This window comes from Micromys minutus, assembly GCF_963924665.1.
Source record: "Micromys minutus genome assembly, chromosome: 7".
Taxonomy (NCBI): Eukaryota; Metazoa; Chordata; class Mammalia; order Rodentia; family Muridae; genus Micromys; species Micromys minutus.
Window position 1 is genome coordinate 57,001,489 of NC_137976.1, and position 18,250 is coordinate 57,019,738.

Here is an 18,250-nt window from a genome sequence, read left to right on the forward strand (position 1 = left end):
TGAAAACACGGTGTTTTGTTTTGTTTTTTTTTTTTTTTTTTCTGTTTTGATTCTAAACTATAAATGACAGGAAAATAAAGCATGATTGGTTTTAGAGCAGTTTTCTCAGTTCAAATATTCTCTCTTCCAGCCAGTAGAACCAAAATAATAAGAAAGAAAAGTAACTAGTTCTGACCCAGAAACTGCAACCATCCCCCTCCCCAGCCTAACACCTCCTTTTTCTCTCCTTACCAAAATCCTAAGCCTGTCACCCTGATACTGGGGCATCCCTTAGTCCCTGGAGCTCATGTCCCCACTGTGTCCTGTGAAGTCATAGACTCCTTACTGCTGGGCCTGCCTGCTGTCTTGACTTGAAGCTCTGTAAATATAATGTTCCCTACATTTCCACTCCCCCTCCAGGCCAATGCACAGACTTCCAGCCTGTTTGCCTGCGCTATTATTTTCTCTGGCTCCAACAAAGTAATCTTTGAGCTGCCTGCTGAGTCAATTTTTAAAATTGTTTTATTGATGTTACCAGGATCTGCAAAAAGGGATCCTGTGTCCCCCTGTGGAATCATGAAGACATGAACTTGACCTCAAATCAATCCTCCTTGATGAATTTTTCAATCATTTTTTGTGTTTTTGGATTTCATTTTATTCAGTTTCTATGTGTCTGTGGAAGTGCTTATATACATGTTTGTACACCATGTGCATGTAGTGTCCACAGAGGCCAGAAGAGGGCACTGGATCCCTCTGGGACTGGGATTACAGGTGGTTGTGAGTCACCATGTAGGTGCTAAGAGTCAAACCCTGGTCCTGTGGACAAACAAATCCTTTTAACTTCTGAGCCATCTCCAGCCCTACCTGCTGGACTCTTTTTTTTTTTTTTTAATGTAGTTATTCATTTTTATTTTCTATGTAAGTGGTTTTGCCTACATCAGTGTGTATGCACCAAGTATGTGGTGCTTGGTTCCTGGATGGGTCAGAAGAGGACATCAAATCCCCTGGAACTGGAGTAACAGATGTTGTGAACCACCATGTAGGTTCTGGAATCAAACCTGGGTCCTCTGCAAGAGCAACAAGTGCTGACTTTTTAAAGGAATCATATTGCTGGAGAAATTGTAATCTGGCTACAATAATTTGAGCATGTTCTAGCCTGTGAGGCAGTCCAGGGGCTACCCTCTCTAGGTAGAAAAGGGCAAAGGCTATTGAGCAATCCTGTCCAGCAGCACACAGTGTTTGGTCTGTTTTCCCTCTCCTGTTTCAAAATGGGAGTTATCACTACACTTCTCCCAATCCACTTCATACTAGTAGCTAATAAGTAAGAGGGGGCACCTCACCTGCCAGATTATACAGGTATTATTCATTCACAGGAAACAGAGGGCAGATGAGATCTGCATGATGGTGCATGCCTTAAATCCCAGTAACAGTCCCAGGAGGGAGGCAGCAGGCAGATCTCTGTACCTTCCAAGACAGCCAGGAAGACATAGACTGTCTAAAAAAGGCAGAGCAGGACACAGGACACAAGTTTCCTCAAGCTACTTTCTTAAGTAACTAAGTTACATTTAGTTAAATGTAACCTTCTAACTAAGGAATGAGGAGTTGGTATTGATAATTTTGTTGAAATGGGAAAGGTAAGAAAAGGACACATCAAGGTGCTCTCTGCAGACAGAAAAGCTACAACACAGAAACAGGAAGGAGATTTAAACAGATCTAAACCATAGATCCTGCCGCCCTTACTCACATCAAAGTATCACCCACAAAATAAAAGACAGGAAAGATAACGGAGGAACCATTTCTAAACAACTTCATCTCTGCAGTCCAGGGGCGAAGGAACCCTTCCCCACAGCCATCCACTGATGTCTGCTTGCCTGTGCCCATGTAGGTAGCCCCGAGGACAAGCCCGATTCCTACCATAGGCTGTTGAGTACAGCCTGTGGAAGCCGACTCTGCACACCGCATTGCAGAACTGATGTGGGACTTGCTGAAACAACCTTTGGCTCCTGGATCCCCTTGGTGTTCTCTCGTCCATCATTTTCTTCTTCTCTCGGAAGACAGCCTGCAGCACCCTATTGTCTATCTGTTCCACCTATCAGCAAAGAAAAGAAGAGAATTGATGGTCTGAAAAATGGCTACTTAAATTGTTTCCAGCACTGCTTGAAAAATATTTGTGCTACGTGGATGGAATGTATGAAGTTTGTTTTTCAGTTCACTCTTAATTTGGATTTTCTCTCTTCAATATCTACCTACACCCCCCCTTTTTTTAAATAAATGCATTTAATAATGTCAGTTGTATGCCTATAGATCCAGAAGTAGAGACAAAAGAATCAGAGAGAGAGATCAAGGGCAATCTCAGCTACATAGCAAGTATGAAGCTAGCCTGGGCTACACGAGACTATGTCTCAAAAGAAAGTAATGTAGTAAAAATCCACAGGCTTGGGGGATGGCTTGGTTAGTTGGTAAAGTGGTTGGCTTGAAAACATGAGGACCTGAGTTCAATCCTCAGACTCTCTACATTTTAAAAAGCCAAACGTGATGAAAGGATAAAAAATATAGCCTAATCCCTCCAAGAACCCCAAGCTAAAGGAGCCTTAACCCCCGTGCCTAAGAACCCCTAAATAACTCAAATTCCAGACCTTGCTCTCTGACATATCTGTAAGTAGATATAAGGTCACACTCCTTGCTGTTCCAGAGCCTGCTTTCTGTATGAAACTGGGTGAAAGGGCATAGAACAGGCTCTTGGATAAGAGAGCTGGGCCTAGTAAGTTAACAGGAGATAAACTGACTTAACCGTTTATTTGGCTTCTGAAAACTGCTAGCACCATAGAAACCCCCACCCTAGTGAATTATCCTGAGTGCCATTGTCACCCACACACATGAGACCTCACAAATACAGACCTCTGAGACTATAGGGAACTGATTGGTCCATGGAGTACAGGCTTAGATAATTTAACATGATTGGTCCATGAAGCGCGGGCTTAGATAATTTAAAATGATTGGTTTGTGATTCGCGGGCCTTGTGAACCCTATAAAAGCTGACCCGATCCTGCAATTGGGGTCCGCGGTCCTCTAGCCCTGCATGGTGTACGACCATGGGCCCCAGCGCGCTTGGAATAAAAATCCTCTTGCAGTTTGCATCAAGACCACTTCACATGAGTGATTTGGGGTGTCGCCTTTCCTAGGACAGAGCGTGGGGGTCCTCACTTTGAGGATCTAAAAGTGACATACTCTTGTAATCCCAGCACTAGGGAGGGCACATGTCCCTGGGGCTCACTGGCTGGCCAAGCTTGCCCAATTAGCAAGTTTCAAGTAAAAATGAGAAACCCTGTTTTAGTTACTATTCCATCGCAGTGAAGTGACACCATGTCCAAAGCAACTCTTATAAAAGACTGCATTTAACTGGGGCTGGCTTACAGCTTTGGAGGTTAGGTCCATGATCATCATTAAAGGAAGCAGGCATGTGCTAGAACAGTAACAGAGAGCACAACAGACTGGCAAAAGTTTTAGTCCCACCCTCAGTGACACACCTCCAATAAGGCCCACCTCCAAACCCTTCAGAAATAGTTACACTGAGGACCAAGCATTGTAGTATATGAGCCTATGGGGGTTGGGATGGGGTGGGGGTATTCGAGTTCAAAGCACCCCAGACCTGTTTCAAAACAGGGAGTGTTGTGGGAAAGAACTTTCCTAAGGCAGGGCAATAGCTAAGATTTTTCTGACCTCTACATATTAGAGACCACAAGTATTAGTCTTTCCTGACAGTCTTTTATGATAAGGAATTCAAATCTTTTTATCTCCCCTACCAAGTAAGACTTATGCAAATGCTTTAATCCCCTACCCCATAAAATTTTTTATTTACAAAGCAGTCAGCATTCTCGGAGCTTGAATAATTTAGGCACTGACACTCCCCACCCCCTTTCCTTCATTTCCTTTTCACTGTTTCTTTTAAAGCTAGCCCAGCCAGGAACTTCGAGGTCAGACCCCATGGGACCGGGCAATCTCCGCCTGTGTCAGAATAGAACAGAGGGAGCTCCCCACCCAGCCTGCTGGCTCCTCTTTTTTGAGTAGCAGCACCCTGCTAATGAATGCAGAGCTTTGCCTTGTTGAAGCACTTTATCCGGAGAAGCCCCTTTGTTTCCGACAGTACGATCCTGCTACACACACTGCGTCATCACCATGCGCAGTCACTGGTACGGCAATGACCAACAATGAGGACATAGTACATGTCCCATTAAAGCTAATGGTTTAGTGAGATAAAAATGGGTAAACAGAGGTAGCGTGGCAGGCTAAACACTGCTGTGCTTTCCACTGGCGTGGTCACTGATAGGCAGATCACGTGGTTCTCCTTGTCTTAGCATCATGTCTGCCTCCTGATTCCAGCTCTGCCCTTCAGGCCTGTATTCCCACCCACTCTCATTCCAGACTCCAGGTGACTGAGCTGCTGAGTCCTTGGCAGGAGAGTTTTAATTTTGGCTACAGAACCAGTTAACAGCTAGCTAAACCGGAGCTGATTAAATATACCTTCACAACCCACAAGCCACAGTCTTCAAACTGTTTCTTTCGGTCCTGAAGTTCCTGCGTTAAAGATACTGGGTATCTTTGAAATGTGTACAATTCTTCCATTTCATCCAGTTTTCCTTGCTGGTTGATCCCCTGTCCTAAAAAAAAAAAAGAAAGAAAGAAAGAAAGAAAGAAAAGAAAAGAAAGAAAGAGAGAGAGAGATATAAAACCTTGTGTCAATGCTCCATGAACAAAGGGGAAAGAATGTTAATTAAAAAAAATTTTTTTTTATACAAGTGCTCTATCTGCATGTACACCTGCATGCCAAAAGAGGGCATCAGATCCCAGTAAAGATGGCTGTGCGCCACCGCATAGCTGCTGGGAATGGAACTCAGGACTTCCATAAGAACTGGCAGTGTTCATAACCACTGAGCCCTGAAACACATTCTTTGATGGGCAGTAGAGAAATACAACTTTAATCCCAACAGTCGGGAAGCCGAGGCAGGTGGATATAGCAGGATGTGCATGCCTGGCATAGTCATGCTGGTGAAGTAAAGAGTTTGAGCCACCTTGAGTTCAAGGCAAGCCTGCACTACAGAGTGAGTTCTAAGACCGTCAGAGCTACACAGAGAAACCCTGTCTTGAAAGACCACAGTAAAAATGTATCTAATATCTAAAAGTGTAGCAAATTATCCCATTGGGAACGTATGTTTCCTACTGTTTAGGACATGCTGAAAGAGTTGTTCCAGGTACTCAGGAGCTGTTTTGGATTAAAACAAACAGAAACCCTTGCTCTTCATTTGGTCCTAAGGGTATCTAAAACAAGAAAGAAGCCTCTACGTTTCATATTTGTCTTTTACTTCATGCCATAAGTGCACAGGCATGTCTATTAGTAAGGAGCGCCAATCTACTTTATCTTAACGTTGAAAAAAACCTAAGCCTCAATCACCTTGATGGGTTCTCATCTCCAAGATGAGAACAATTGTCTGTGATGAAGACAGATCTTGTAGAATCTAGGTTAGTCCCTCCCTTAGAATACTGTTGGAACAATAATTTATGAGACCACCCGGCAGAACCCTGAGCTAAGGTAATGGTGAACAGGAAAAGCCTGATAAGGGCTGCTTGCTTTCCCAGCCTACCCTCAAAGTCTTCTTTTTCTCTTTCAAGATTTATTTTTCATTTTATGTGCCACGAGTTTTGCCAGCATGCATGTCTGTGCGCCGTATGCCTGCAGTACAAGCAGAGACCAGAAGAGGGCACCCAATCCTTTGGAACTGCAGTTTAGATTCTTAGTCTTCCAGGACAATAACATTGACTAAGAGGCGCCTGGTTATATCAGTCATTACTTTGGTGGTGATCAGAGTTCAAAACAGCAATTATAGAGACCATAATGCTGCCAGAAATACATCAATGTAATAAAACTCGAAGCGATCAGGTAAAATACAGTTGCATTTAGTGCTGCATTTGCAGAATTGGGCCTGTGCCATTGCTGTTGCCTTTTATTCACGGATCTAACTTGGTCTTCAGGCTTTCTGTGTAACCCATGTCACCACAAGTGAATCCAGTTTACGTGTTGTGCCTCTATTTATTAATGAACAGCTAACAGTAGAAAGACAAGACATGGCTTATCAAAGTGATAACCTGAGCTAACGATGGTCACATCTGTAACTCCAGGGAGGCTAAGGCAGGAGCACTGTCCTAAGTTCAAAGCTCACCCAGGATACATTGTCAGTTTCAGGATGCCCAGAGTTATAGTGTTAGACCTTACCTCAAAAACAGGTTGGGCACAGTGGCTGTTGGGATTCGGCTAGGACCAAGCTCCTGAGGTGCCTATTTAACATACCAAAGCAGAACTGGTCTCTAGATTCTCCCAGCATCCCTCAGTCCCTACCTGTTACAGGGCATGACTGGCATACCCTGCCCTCTACCCTGAACTCCCCAGCCCATGGCTGGGCTTCCCCTCCCCAGGAGGTTCTTCCATATATAATTCAGACACTTTGGTTCTCTTGCTCACCTACTCTCCCTCCCTCCCTCCCTCTCCTCTCTCTGTGCCTGCTTTCTCTCTCTGGCCCCAACTTTTCTGTCTCCTCACCTGCACAGCAACTCAACAAACCAGCCCAAGAGCTGTACCCAATAAACCTACCTTTATATACTTTAATTTGACTTGAATTGGCTCATTTCATCAGCACAGATAACGTATCAGTGGCAGAGACCTTTAAACTCAGCACTCAAGAGCCACACAGGAAGGAGAACCAGAAGTTCAAGGCTATCCTTAGGTATTTAATGAGTTTAAGGCCAGTTTGAGAACTTTTCTTTAAAAAAAGGAAGGAAGGAAGGAAGGAAAGAAGTGAGAAATTCTCTACTCCCCACCCATGTGGAAACAATGGCCCATTGGCCCACCCTACCTTGGCCTAAGGGACTTCCTTGAGTAACTAATTCTCAGGAGAATCATAAAATGTGCTGACTGGTAGCCATCTGACACTCTAGAGAGTCCCAATTAGGGTCCTGACACATATGCTCACTAAAGGTCAGTATGCTTAGCCAATGAATTTAATTTATAACCTTGCTGACGTAACCTGTACCCCTAAAAAGTATAAAAACTGTAACAGCCTTTCGGGGTCACATCTCCTCTGGATGTAGGCTACCCCAGTGTACTGGTCAAATAAACCTTTTGCTTTTGTATTGATTCCCGATCTCTCATCTTATTCATGGGAGCCTCAAATAGATAAGACTCAATTTGGGTCTTACACAGAAGGAAGGAAGGAAAGAAGGGAGAGAAAGCTGGCTGTTAACAGAGCTGTTGTAAAAGGATAAAAATTATAGCCTAACCCTTTCAAGGACCCCAAGCTAAAGGAGTCTTAACCCCCGCGCCTAAGAACCCCTAAATAACTCAAATTTTAGACCCTGCTCTCTGCCAGTAAGCAGATATAAGGTCATATTCCTTGCTGTTCTGGAGCCTGCTTTCTGTATGAAACTGGGTAAAAGGGTGTAGGACAGGCCCTTGGATACTAGCCAGGGCCTAGTAAGTTAACAGGAGATAAGCTGACTTAACCGTTTATCTGGCTTCTGCAAACTGCACCATAGAAAGCCCCCGCCCTAGTGACTTCTGACTGCCATTGTCATCCCCACCCGGGAGGCCGCGCAAATACAAACCTCCGAGACTATAGGGAACTGATTGGTCCACAGAGGCTTAGATGGTCTACAATGATTGGCCTAGAAAGCACAGGCTTAGCTAATTTAAAATAATTGGTTTGTGATTCGCAGGCTTTGCCATGATTGGTTTAGAATTTGCGGGCCTTGTGAACCCTATAAAAGCTATCCTCATCCTGCACTGGGGGTTCCACAGTCCTCTACCCCTGCGTGGTATATGACTGTGGGCCCCAGCGCGCTTGGAATAAAAATCCTCTTGCAGTTTGCATCAAGACCGCTTCTCGTGAGTGATTTGGGGTGTCGCCTTTCCTAGGATGGAGCGTGGGGGTCCCCATTTTAAGGATCTAACATTGGAAACAGGACCTCACCAACTGTGGCTGCCTGTACCAGATATGCATAAAGTCAAGCTAGTCAAAATTTGAGCGTGTAAAGGGAGAGCCTCAGGAACTAAGAAACTATGGGATTTGATAGCTACTAGGAGGAAGGGTTCATTTTCCTCAGTGATATAGCCCAGTAGGTCGTTCATAGTCCACTGGATAGCACTAGATTCGCGTGCAAATGGAAAGCTCCAATTGGACTCAGTAGACTTTTAAAAAGGACATTGGATTTTGGGGGCCTTTTAGAGGTCCCACTAGAGGCTTAATAATAAGACACTGGGAGGGATAAAAGTAATAATAAAGATAATAATAATAATGATAATAATAATGACACATAGACATCTAGGCAGTTTAAAGCTGTTGGCCTGTTTGCTGGAGCTGTTCCTTAGCAGCCCATCTAAACATAAGGCAAATTACCTGCCACTGAATTTCTCCACTTGGCTTGCAAAAGAGTGTCTCTTTCCTGCAGGTTTTTCAGATCAAGCCCCAGCCCCAGCCCCAGCCCCAGGCCCCTTCTTTATTATGCAAATTCTAACCCTGGCTAGAAGACCTTCCTCTCAACAGCAGGTCTTTCTTTTTTGATCAGGTGAGGAGGTGACAAACATTTACATATCCTGTTCGCCCAGTGCATCAGGGCCCAACAATTAATGAGAATGCAGGGACACACTCTTTCATAACCAGTAAATACAGTATCTGTGGGTCATCCCAACAGGACGGTCTAAGAGAAACTGAAACAGAAGAATGGGGGTAAATATGATCAAATTTTCATATAACATATACATGTATGAAAGTCTCAGAGAATAAGTAAAAATTTATACTCCTAATTTATTTATACCCCTAATCATGAAAAACAAATGACCTAACCCTGAGCCAGAATGGTTTATTTTCTTGGCTCAGTCTGTTATTCACAAATACACAAATATACACAGGACCAGAAGGAACACTTGATGGTTTTGTTTGAAGACAGGATTTTATGTAGGGCAAGTGAGTCTCCAGTTCACTTTATAGCTGAGGGTAGCCTTGAACTCCTGACCCTCCTGCCTCTATCTCCTGTATGCTGGCTTTGGGAGATTGGGGGTTCACTGTTTTGCTTCTTTCTTTTCCTGTCCCATCTTCTCTAGCTTCAGAGAGCACTTTGGAATATTATTGTTTTGCCCTGACTTAACAAATTTAGTCAATACCAACACTAACCAATACTAATACAATACAAACTAATACTAACCCTTCCCTCGTCCCTTAGGACATTTATTTGAAATTTAATAATTTTTCCTCATTTAACTTTTATATATTTATTTATTTTGAGACCGTCTCCCTATGTATGTAGCCCTGGCTGACCTGGAACTCACATAGATTTACCTTACAGGTGCCCGGATAAAAAGTGTGTTGCGCAATGCCCAGCAAGAGCTTTTAACTTAATATGCAGTTACTCACCTGACAGACTCAGAAGACTTCTCTCCCTTTTTCCTGCCACTTCTTCCTGAACTTCACACAGCATACACTCAATCTTCATAACTGCTTCAATGAGGTCAGCCTGGGAACCTTGAATCTCTAAAGTTGCCATCCTGGGACTGACAGTCTCTGAAATAAAGACACTTGAACCTGTCTGGAGCTGAGACAGCATGCCGTGCTCTTTTTTCCCAAGGTAGAGAATATGATTATTCTCAATGACGTGGTGGTCCTCGGAGATCAGCAACCTTTCGATCCATTCTTTGGCCTCACACATCTCTTCCAGTTTCACACCAATGAGATTGATGGCAGGGGATCCACCTTCAGGGTCGCTTCTTTGCTCCCCTCTGGTCCACCGTGGGGCTAAAACTTCTATCAAAACCGGTTAGGGAAGGCTGGTGAATATTTAAGTAGCACAGAACAGCACAGCCACTAACTGCCCCCAAGGATATCACCACCATTGTCAGCCACAGCAGCTGAGACTCATCTATCTGTAACGCCTCACCGGGTATAAAGAGAAGCTACATGCTTAGCTTATGGCCCCTTAAAAAAAACACCAGTTATCTTAGAAGGCAATGCTTTATCATATTTACCCTCTGCTGTGGGTGATTTGTCAATTTGCAAGTGAGCTTACCTATTCTCACCTACAAATAAAGTGAAATATTTCTTAATCTCTTGCACCTACCAGACTTAAAAATCAAATACCTAAAGCTACAGAATTCAAAGAATAAAATTCATTTTAAAAGACAAAAAAAAAAAAAAAAAAAAAAAAAAAACTGAAGTTGAAAGTCATAACATGTGCTTATAATCCCCATATTTGAAAGGAAGGGACTGGAGGATCAGGAATTGAAGGATAGCCTTGGCTACATAGAGATTTTGAGGCTAACCTTGGCAATATGAGACCCTGTCTCAAAATAAATGACTGCATAAAATAAAGGGATAGATCTAGAAAGAGCTAGGGACAGAATTAGGATGCATTGTATGAAATTCTCAAAGAATTAACTAAAATATTAATTTAAAAATGTAGCAAACTAGTAGCCATTTAGGCAAAACAGTTCACAGAAAAGCAAACCTTTTCTGTGTAGGTTCTGGGAGCTGGACTCTGGTCATTAGGATTGGCAGCAGGCGCTTTTACCCGATCAGCTATCTCACTGGTCCACAATCTACTGTTACCATCATCACGCTACAGACACGTAAATCTAGGCTCCTAAGAAGCACCATCCCAAGACTCAATAGAGTCACCCTTCTGTACTTCCAAACTGCAGAGCCATTAAACATTCCACCCCAAAGAGTGAGACAGAACTAACCTCAGAGTCACACAACATCCAAGACCGGTTTAACCCATGTATCCCAGCATTCCCAGACAGTTCAGCAGTGAGATCAACTAGACAGCTTTTAAAGAGACCTGCTTGACCAGGCCAGAGTTCCTGAGAATTAGTAATGAGAACATGGACAGGTGCCCCATCTCTTCTCTAAAAGAGTTTCGTGTAGCTCAGGATGGCCTCAAACCTGCTTTTAGGTTTGACTGGAACTCCCAATCCTCCTGCCTCCACTCACATCCTGCTATGCCTGTAAAACGCTTAAATTTCTTACTCACCACGATTACTGCTGGGATTCAGCTCATTGAACCTTTTTGTCATTTCAGCACAAAAAACCTAAAATAAGCAAAAGCAGAATAGTCATAGCAGATCGGACAACAATAGTAACAAAACTCTCTACCTGAATACACCACACTACTGTCTCATTGGACTCCATTCCCGCTGCCAGGAGCCCTAAAAGCACTTAGGTAGTCCACGTGAACATGTGCAGCACTGTGATCTATTAGAACAGCAGTTCTCAACCCGTGGTTACACATCAGATAGCCTGCACACTGGATACTTACATTGCATGATGGTAGCAAAATTACAGTTATTAAGTAGCAAGGAAAATAAGTTTATGGTTGGGGTTACCACAGCATGAGGAACTGTATTAAAGGGTCACAGTGTTAGGAAGGTTGAGAACCACTGTCTTAGAACATTTGAGAAATTAGTACAGGTAAAATGAAAAACAAAACAAAAACCACAAAGACCTGATAGAATTTAGGCAAAATAAAGGCTTTCATTCATTCAGGTATCAATGTAGGGAACCAAATTAAAGCTAAAATAAAAATAGAGATCACTTCTACATGTTATCAGCACACCAAACTGTTTTATATGGGTTCATTATTATATAAACTACTTAAAATTGGAGCTGACTCGTAGTGAGCATTCAATATATGTTCTATATGGTAATCATCATTATAGACAGCTTACAGAAAAAAGACTGTATTCCTAGGCAAACCTTTAAGATAGAGTTGACTTGAAATAAGTGAAATCTCTTAGGGGTTTGGAAATACCTTATCCGGTATTTTTCTTATTCGAAGTTGATAAATAGGCAGTAATTACTTTTCTGAAAAATCATAATACTAATAAGATAAAGACTATAAGACCAGATTTAATTTTATATCTGTACTTCAAAAATGAAACGAGAGGGCTGGGGAGATGGCTCAGTGCTTAAGAGCACTGACTGCTCTTCCAGAGGTCCTGAGTTCAAATCCCAGCAACCACATGGTGGCTCACAACCATCTGTAATGAGATCTGATGCCCTCTTCTGGTTTGTCTGAAGACAGCTACAGTGTGTATATATATAAATCTTTAAAAGGAATAATTTTTTAATAAAATGAAGAGAGAGAGAATGAGAGAGTGAGTGTGTGTGTGTTTAGACAGGTTTTTACTATCTTGCAATCTAGCCCTGTATGGCCTGGAACTCATGAAAATCACACTGGCCTCAGACTCAGATCCTCGTGTGTGTGTGTGTGTGTGTGTGTGTGTGTGTGTGTGTGTGTGTGTGTGTGTGTTAGGTTTTAGAGACAGGGTTTCTCTGTCTCTGTGTAGTTCTGGCTGTCCTAGAACTTGCTGCTATCCAGGCTGGCCCTGAACTCAGAGATCCACCTGCCCCTGCCTCCAGAGTACTGGGATTAAAGTTGTGCTCTACCCTGCTCAGATCTGCCTTGCCTCTGCTTCCTAAACAGTGGAATTAAAGGTGCATGCCAACATGCCCAACTCAACAATGAAGTTTCTTAATTTACAGAACATTTCCATTATAAACTGTGTTTGTAGCTTCTATCTCCAGAGCAAACAAAATCTCTTGGTCTTACTGTATTTAGTTACCTGGAGAGATTATGATAGGTTGTTCCCGGTCATGCCCATCCAAGTATTTATTTGGAAATGAGCTAATGTTATCCACTGATAAACCAACAATAGCAATAGCATTTATGAAAGGAGTAGACAACAAGCAAACGGTCAGCAAGGAACCTAGAGGTCTTTCAGGGAGCCAAGGGCAAGATTTGGCAGTGTCTTTCCAGTTCTGTCCAGCACTGACGAGCATGATTCTCTTGCCCACAATGAGTTCCAGAGAGCTGTTCCTTTCTCTGAGACACAATGCCTGGCTTAAGTTAATACAGAAGAAATATTTGCTAATGACTCTTTATTGCCTTTCATAGATACCCAGCTCTATCTAGAACAAAAACCATCAAGAAGTATCTTGAAGAAGAAAGAGGAGGATGAGGAGGAGCTGGATGAGGAGGAGGAGGGGGAGAAGAATGAGGAGGGGAAGAAGGAGGAGGAGGGGGAGAAGGAGGAGGAGGGGAAGAAGGAGGAGGAGGGGGAGAAGGAGGAGGAGGAGCAGCAGCAGCAGACAGGCAGGGAAGAAAGAATCACCCCATATCTAAAATAAGTTGCTTACCTTTAAAAACAGAGAGAATAAATGTCAACAAGTAAATGAGAAAAGCAAACACAAACATGGCTTAGATAATGACCTTTGCTATTAGGCCAAGGGTGCATAATGTGCAGAAATTAAATGTTACCAAGTTAGAATCCCACCACATTGTGGGATCCTTACCTAGAGTATTAGATGATAGATACTAGTTAGCCATTAGTAATGAACAAACGAACTGTTAGACTTTCCCAAGACACTAACTCACCTTGTATGTCTCCATATCTACTGGAAAGATCACAATCTTCACAGTTAGCGTTTTTTCCTTGTGCTCTTTAGCAAATGCAAAAACTTCCTCAAACATTATCTGAGCTGCTGTACTCATCTCCAAATCAATCTTTCCTGTCCCGAGAGCAGGAAAGGAAATGGAATTTATATCTGGTTTAAGGCATTTTTCTAGACAGGACTTCATTGCATCTTTCAATATCTGTAAGATAAATACAAGTATGAGCTCAACCTTTGAGACAAAGAGTTCACTTACCCTTCAGTTGTGCTCGGAATTTACCATGTCAGCCTGCTTGTTTAGTTTTAGGATAGCCTGGACTACAGAGGTTCAGAATAGCCTGAACTATACAGTGCCAGCCTGCACAAAACATGGCCTGTGTCCATGAGTCCCCAGAGGGCTGCTAAGGCCCCATGCCACAAAACCCCATGTACTGGCTGGTTTTGTGTCAACTTGACACAAGCTGGAGTTATCACAGAGAAAGGAGCCTCAATTGGGGAAATGCCTCCATGAGATCCAGCTGTAAGGCATTTTCTCAACTAGTGATCAAGGGGGCAGGGCCCAGCCCATTGTGGGTGGAGCCATCCCTGGCCCCGCCCATTGTGGGTGGTGCCATCCCTGGGCTGGTAGACCTGGGTTCTATAAGAAAGGAAGCTGAGCAAGCCAGGGAAAAAGCAAGCCAGTATGTGAGATCCCTCCATTGTCTCTGCATCAGCTTCTGCTTTCTGACCTGCTTGAGTTCCAGTCCTGACTTCCTCTGGTGATGAACAGCAATGTGGAAGTGTGAGTTGGATAAACCCTTTCCTCCCCAACTTGCTTCTTGGTCATAATGTTTGAAACCCTGACTAAGACACCCTACTATAGCTATAAGCTAAATAGTAGGAAACATAAGGCTGGGAAACTGAGGCAACTAAATGCTGTCCATGGCACTGAGCACTGTGATCTCTCCCAGTTACAAAGCCTTGATCATCTCCCTAGCTCAGGGAGCCAAGCATCAGTGTGCCACTCACCTGCCACATCCAGAGCAGTAAAGAGTTCCTGACAGTTAGGTGAAAGACATGAGATGGAAGCAGCATTTCATTAATACTACTACGATCTACTGTGTAGCTTTTCCTAAACAAGTGCCAATAGTCTGGGCAGACTCAGACTTCCATCAACTTTTCTTTTTCATTTTTTTCTTTTTAAAAAGATTTATTTATTTGTTATACATAGCTGTCTTCAGACACATCAGAAGAGGGCATCGGATCTCATTACTGATGCTTGCGAGCCACCATGTGGTTGCTGGGATTTGAACTCAGAACCTCTGGAAGAGCAGCCAGTGCTCCTAACCACTGAGCAATCTCTCAAGCCATCTTTTAAAGATCAGGTCTCACTACACAGCTCTGGCTAGTCTAAAACACACACACTCCCAGCTGGACCGAAATCCTGCAGAACCCCACCCATTCTGGACTCCAATTCGTTCAGCCTGGTGTGCATGGTCTGAATACACTGAGGGAGGAAGCAGAGGACACAGAACCACACAGAGGGTTTGAGGCTGCTCTGCCTTCCCTTCTTATTCTGCTGTGTCAGGGTTGGGTTGGAGGAGAGCCCAAGTCTGAACTTGTAATTGAGACCCTAATGCTGACATCATTAGCCATCTAAGATGGCTCCTTGGTGGTCTTTTGAGGTTCATAAGTGCTTCCTGGCACAACACTATCTTAAAATATATATATTTTATATATATTATATATATGTGTATGTGTGTATATAATCATATAGATACGTACATACAGAGAGAGAGGGAGGGAGGGAGGGAGAGAGAGAGGACACAATGGGTTTAAGTATTTCTCTATATCTTCATGGACTCCCTCTATTCACAATTTTCATGTTTTATGGGAGTTGGAAGAAACTGTAGTGGCTTTGAACCCTACTCCTGCTGGCATTTAACCTGTGAAAGGAAATACGGAAAAGCTGAATCCCCTGCCTCACTATAGAAGGACAGAGCAGGTCATTATCCATTATAGAGCAAGCTGCGTACAGACTGAAGGGTGCTGGGTTTCAGTGCCCACGTGCAGTGTGCTCAGTATTTCTAATCAAACTTAAGAGAACCTGGGTAAACCATAGTTGTTCAGCCCTTTGGCCAGTCATAGGCATGTTTCAAAAAAGGAAACACTTCTGTGGTGGTTAGAATATAGTTTGGACCAAGAAGTGACACTATTAGAAAATGTGACTTGTTGGAGTGGCAACCCCAATTAAATGTCCTTTATAGGAGCTGCCATTATAAGAGTTGTCTCTTCACAGCAATGGAGACACTAAGATACCATCTAACAATTTTTGATAAATACAATCAAGCAAGGGAAACATATCAAGATGCTTAAATGATGCAAGTAAAGAAAGTTAGGCTTATTTTGAACTTACCTGGCATTTGTTGGTTCTGGGATGCCATGACACGTGGAACACATAATCACAGAACAATTTAAATCCTTTCGTGACCCAGACCAGTTGATAATCTGAGGACACCTTAATCTTGTCAAGTTCCCTTTCCATTTCAAGCCCTGCTTGTCTAAGAATCGACTGTGCCACACATCCTGATTTAAAATCCCACAGGTAGCCAGAATTAACAATGACATCTGTCTGAAAAGGGCAGAAAACAGAGAATTCATTGTTAAATTCCTTTTTCTAAAAGAACTAACTTGTACATCCCTCAAAGTTTAGAAAAGTACTTTTTGAATATTCCAAATCCAAAGATTGGTTTTAAAATAGAGACATATTTCCAAGAGATTTCGCTTCACTGCTGTGAGGCTGTTGCCTATTTTAAAATTATACACATGTAAATGATATTGTCATCACTCCCATCTTTTGTTGAATTTCAAGCCTTTGATCATTCCTTCTGACTTCTTTTAAAGACGATATTTTCAGGCTGGAGAGTTGGCTCAGTGACTAAGGGCACTTGTTGCTCTTGAAGAGGACCTGGGTTCACTTCCCAGCTAGCACATGGAAGCTTGTAGCTGTTGGTAACTCTACTTCCAGGGAATCCAAAGCCTTCTTCCAACTCTGCCAAATTTGGTGCCAAACACACATGCAGACAAGACACTCAAACCCATAAATTACTAAAATTTAAAAAAATATTTTCAATGTGCATGCATGTTACTGTGTAGGTTTTTAAAAAATATTTATTTATTTTAGGCATTCAAGTACACCATCACTATTCTGACACTAGAAGAGGGCATCAGATCCCATTACGGATGGTTGTGAGCCACCATGTGGTTACTGGGACTTGAACTCAGGACCTCTGGAAGAGTAGTCGGTGCTCTTAACCACTGAGCCATCTCTCCAGCCCCATCTGTGTAGGTTTTGCACACATGTGTATAGTACCTGCAAAATCCCAAAGAGGGTATCAGATTCCCTGAAGTTGGAGTTAAAGAAAGTTGGAAGCTGCTCAATTTATGGGATGGAGACAGAACTCAGGGCCTCTAATAGAACAGTCACACTCTTAACAGCTGAGCCTCTTCTCTCCAGCCTCTTTTATTGGGTGGTTCTTTCCTTTGTTTTGGGGACAAAGTCTCATCATGTAACCACAGCTGGCCTGGAACTCACCATATAAACCTGGCAGACCTCAACTTCACAGAGATCCATCTGTCTCCACTTCCTCAGTGCTGGATTTAAAGGCATGCACCACTACAACTTATTTGTTTCGATTTTGAAACAGTGTCTCCTGTAGCCTGAAAGACCTCAGATGTCCCAAAAAGCTGAAGATGACCTTAAATTCCTGATCCTCTTGCTTCTATCGGCCCTGTGTTGGGATTACAGGTTTGTGGGTTCTAGGGACTAAACCCGAGGCTTCATGCTATTAAGCAAGTACTCTACACATTGAACTGCATCCTACAGATTAACCTTGAGCCATACCCATGTCTTCAGAGCTAAAATTACCAGCACACACAGCCTACCCATCCAGCTGTTATGTTGTGTCCCCAGTACTAAGGATAGAACCCAGGAGGACCTTGCACCTGCTAAGCAAACATTCTACCACTGAGCCAAACCCCTAGCCCATGGTTATTTTCGAGACACATCCATACAGGTTTCATTCACTGCCTTATCTCTGTCACCTCCTGCTCTTTCCATGTAGGTTGTTTGGTAGCAAAGAATCAAGTGTCTTAGGAACTTCCTACTATCTCATGTCTTTATGTTCTCAAGTACAAGTTTAAAGAACAACCAAAAGAACTTTAGTGAAATGAAACTTTCTTTCCTTATGGGTCACCAGATACACTTATCCAACTATTCTACAGGCAACCACTTAAACCATCTTCAGCAGCCATTCTCAACCTGTGGGTTATGACCCCTTCAGAGGTGTCCAATGAGCCTTTCACAGGGGTCGCTTAAGACCATCTAAAAACACAAATGTTTACATTATGATTCACAACAGTAACAAAATTACAGTTAGAAAGTAGCAAGAAAAGAAATTTCATGGTTGGGAATCATCATAGCATGAAGAACTGTATTAAAGGGTCACAGCCTTAGGAAGACCGAGAGCCACTGCTCTACAGAAATGCAAGTCACCAGCTACATTTCTTACTACTTTATCTTGTAACTCTGAGAGCAGTGCTAATTGGAGCTGTGTTTATGATAATAGACTAAACCTCTAAGACTGAAAGCCAGCCCCAATTAAGTGGCTGCCTTTCTAAGAGTTGCCTTGGTCACGGTATCTCTTCATGGCAATGGAAACCCTAACAAAGCAAGTACCAAAATTCTTATCATCCATCAAAGGAAACTTAGATACTTCTGTGGATTTTCTTTGTTTTGTGAC

The 18,250-nt window shown here is 42.8% G+C and overlaps 1 protein-coding gene across 2 annotated transcripts in view; it reads right to left on the bottom strand.

Annotated features, from left to right (window-relative positions):
• Positions 1 to 18,250, bottom strand: part of PARP9 (poly(ADP-ribose) polymerase family member 9) — a 30,667-nt gene that overhangs the window by 2,913 nt on the left and 9,504 nt on the right. For both annotated transcript variants that reach the window (XM_080919647.1, XM_080919646.1), the window contains exons 5-10: positions 15,865 to 16,080; positions 13,453 to 13,671; positions 11,050 to 11,107; positions 9,438 to 9,824; positions 4,501 to 4,637; positions 1,894 to 2,068 (exon numbers count right to left, since the gene is read on the bottom strand). In XM_080919647.1, the coding sequence (XP_080775773.1) occupies positions 1,894 to 2,068; positions 4,501 to 4,637; positions 9,438 to 9,824; positions 11,050 to 11,107; positions 13,453 to 13,671; positions 15,865 to 16,080 (1,192 nt within the window). The remainder of the gene's footprint in view (positions 1 to 1,893; positions 2,069 to 4,500; positions 4,638 to 9,437; positions 9,825 to 11,049; positions 11,108 to 13,452; positions 13,672 to 15,864; positions 16,081 to 18,250) is intronic.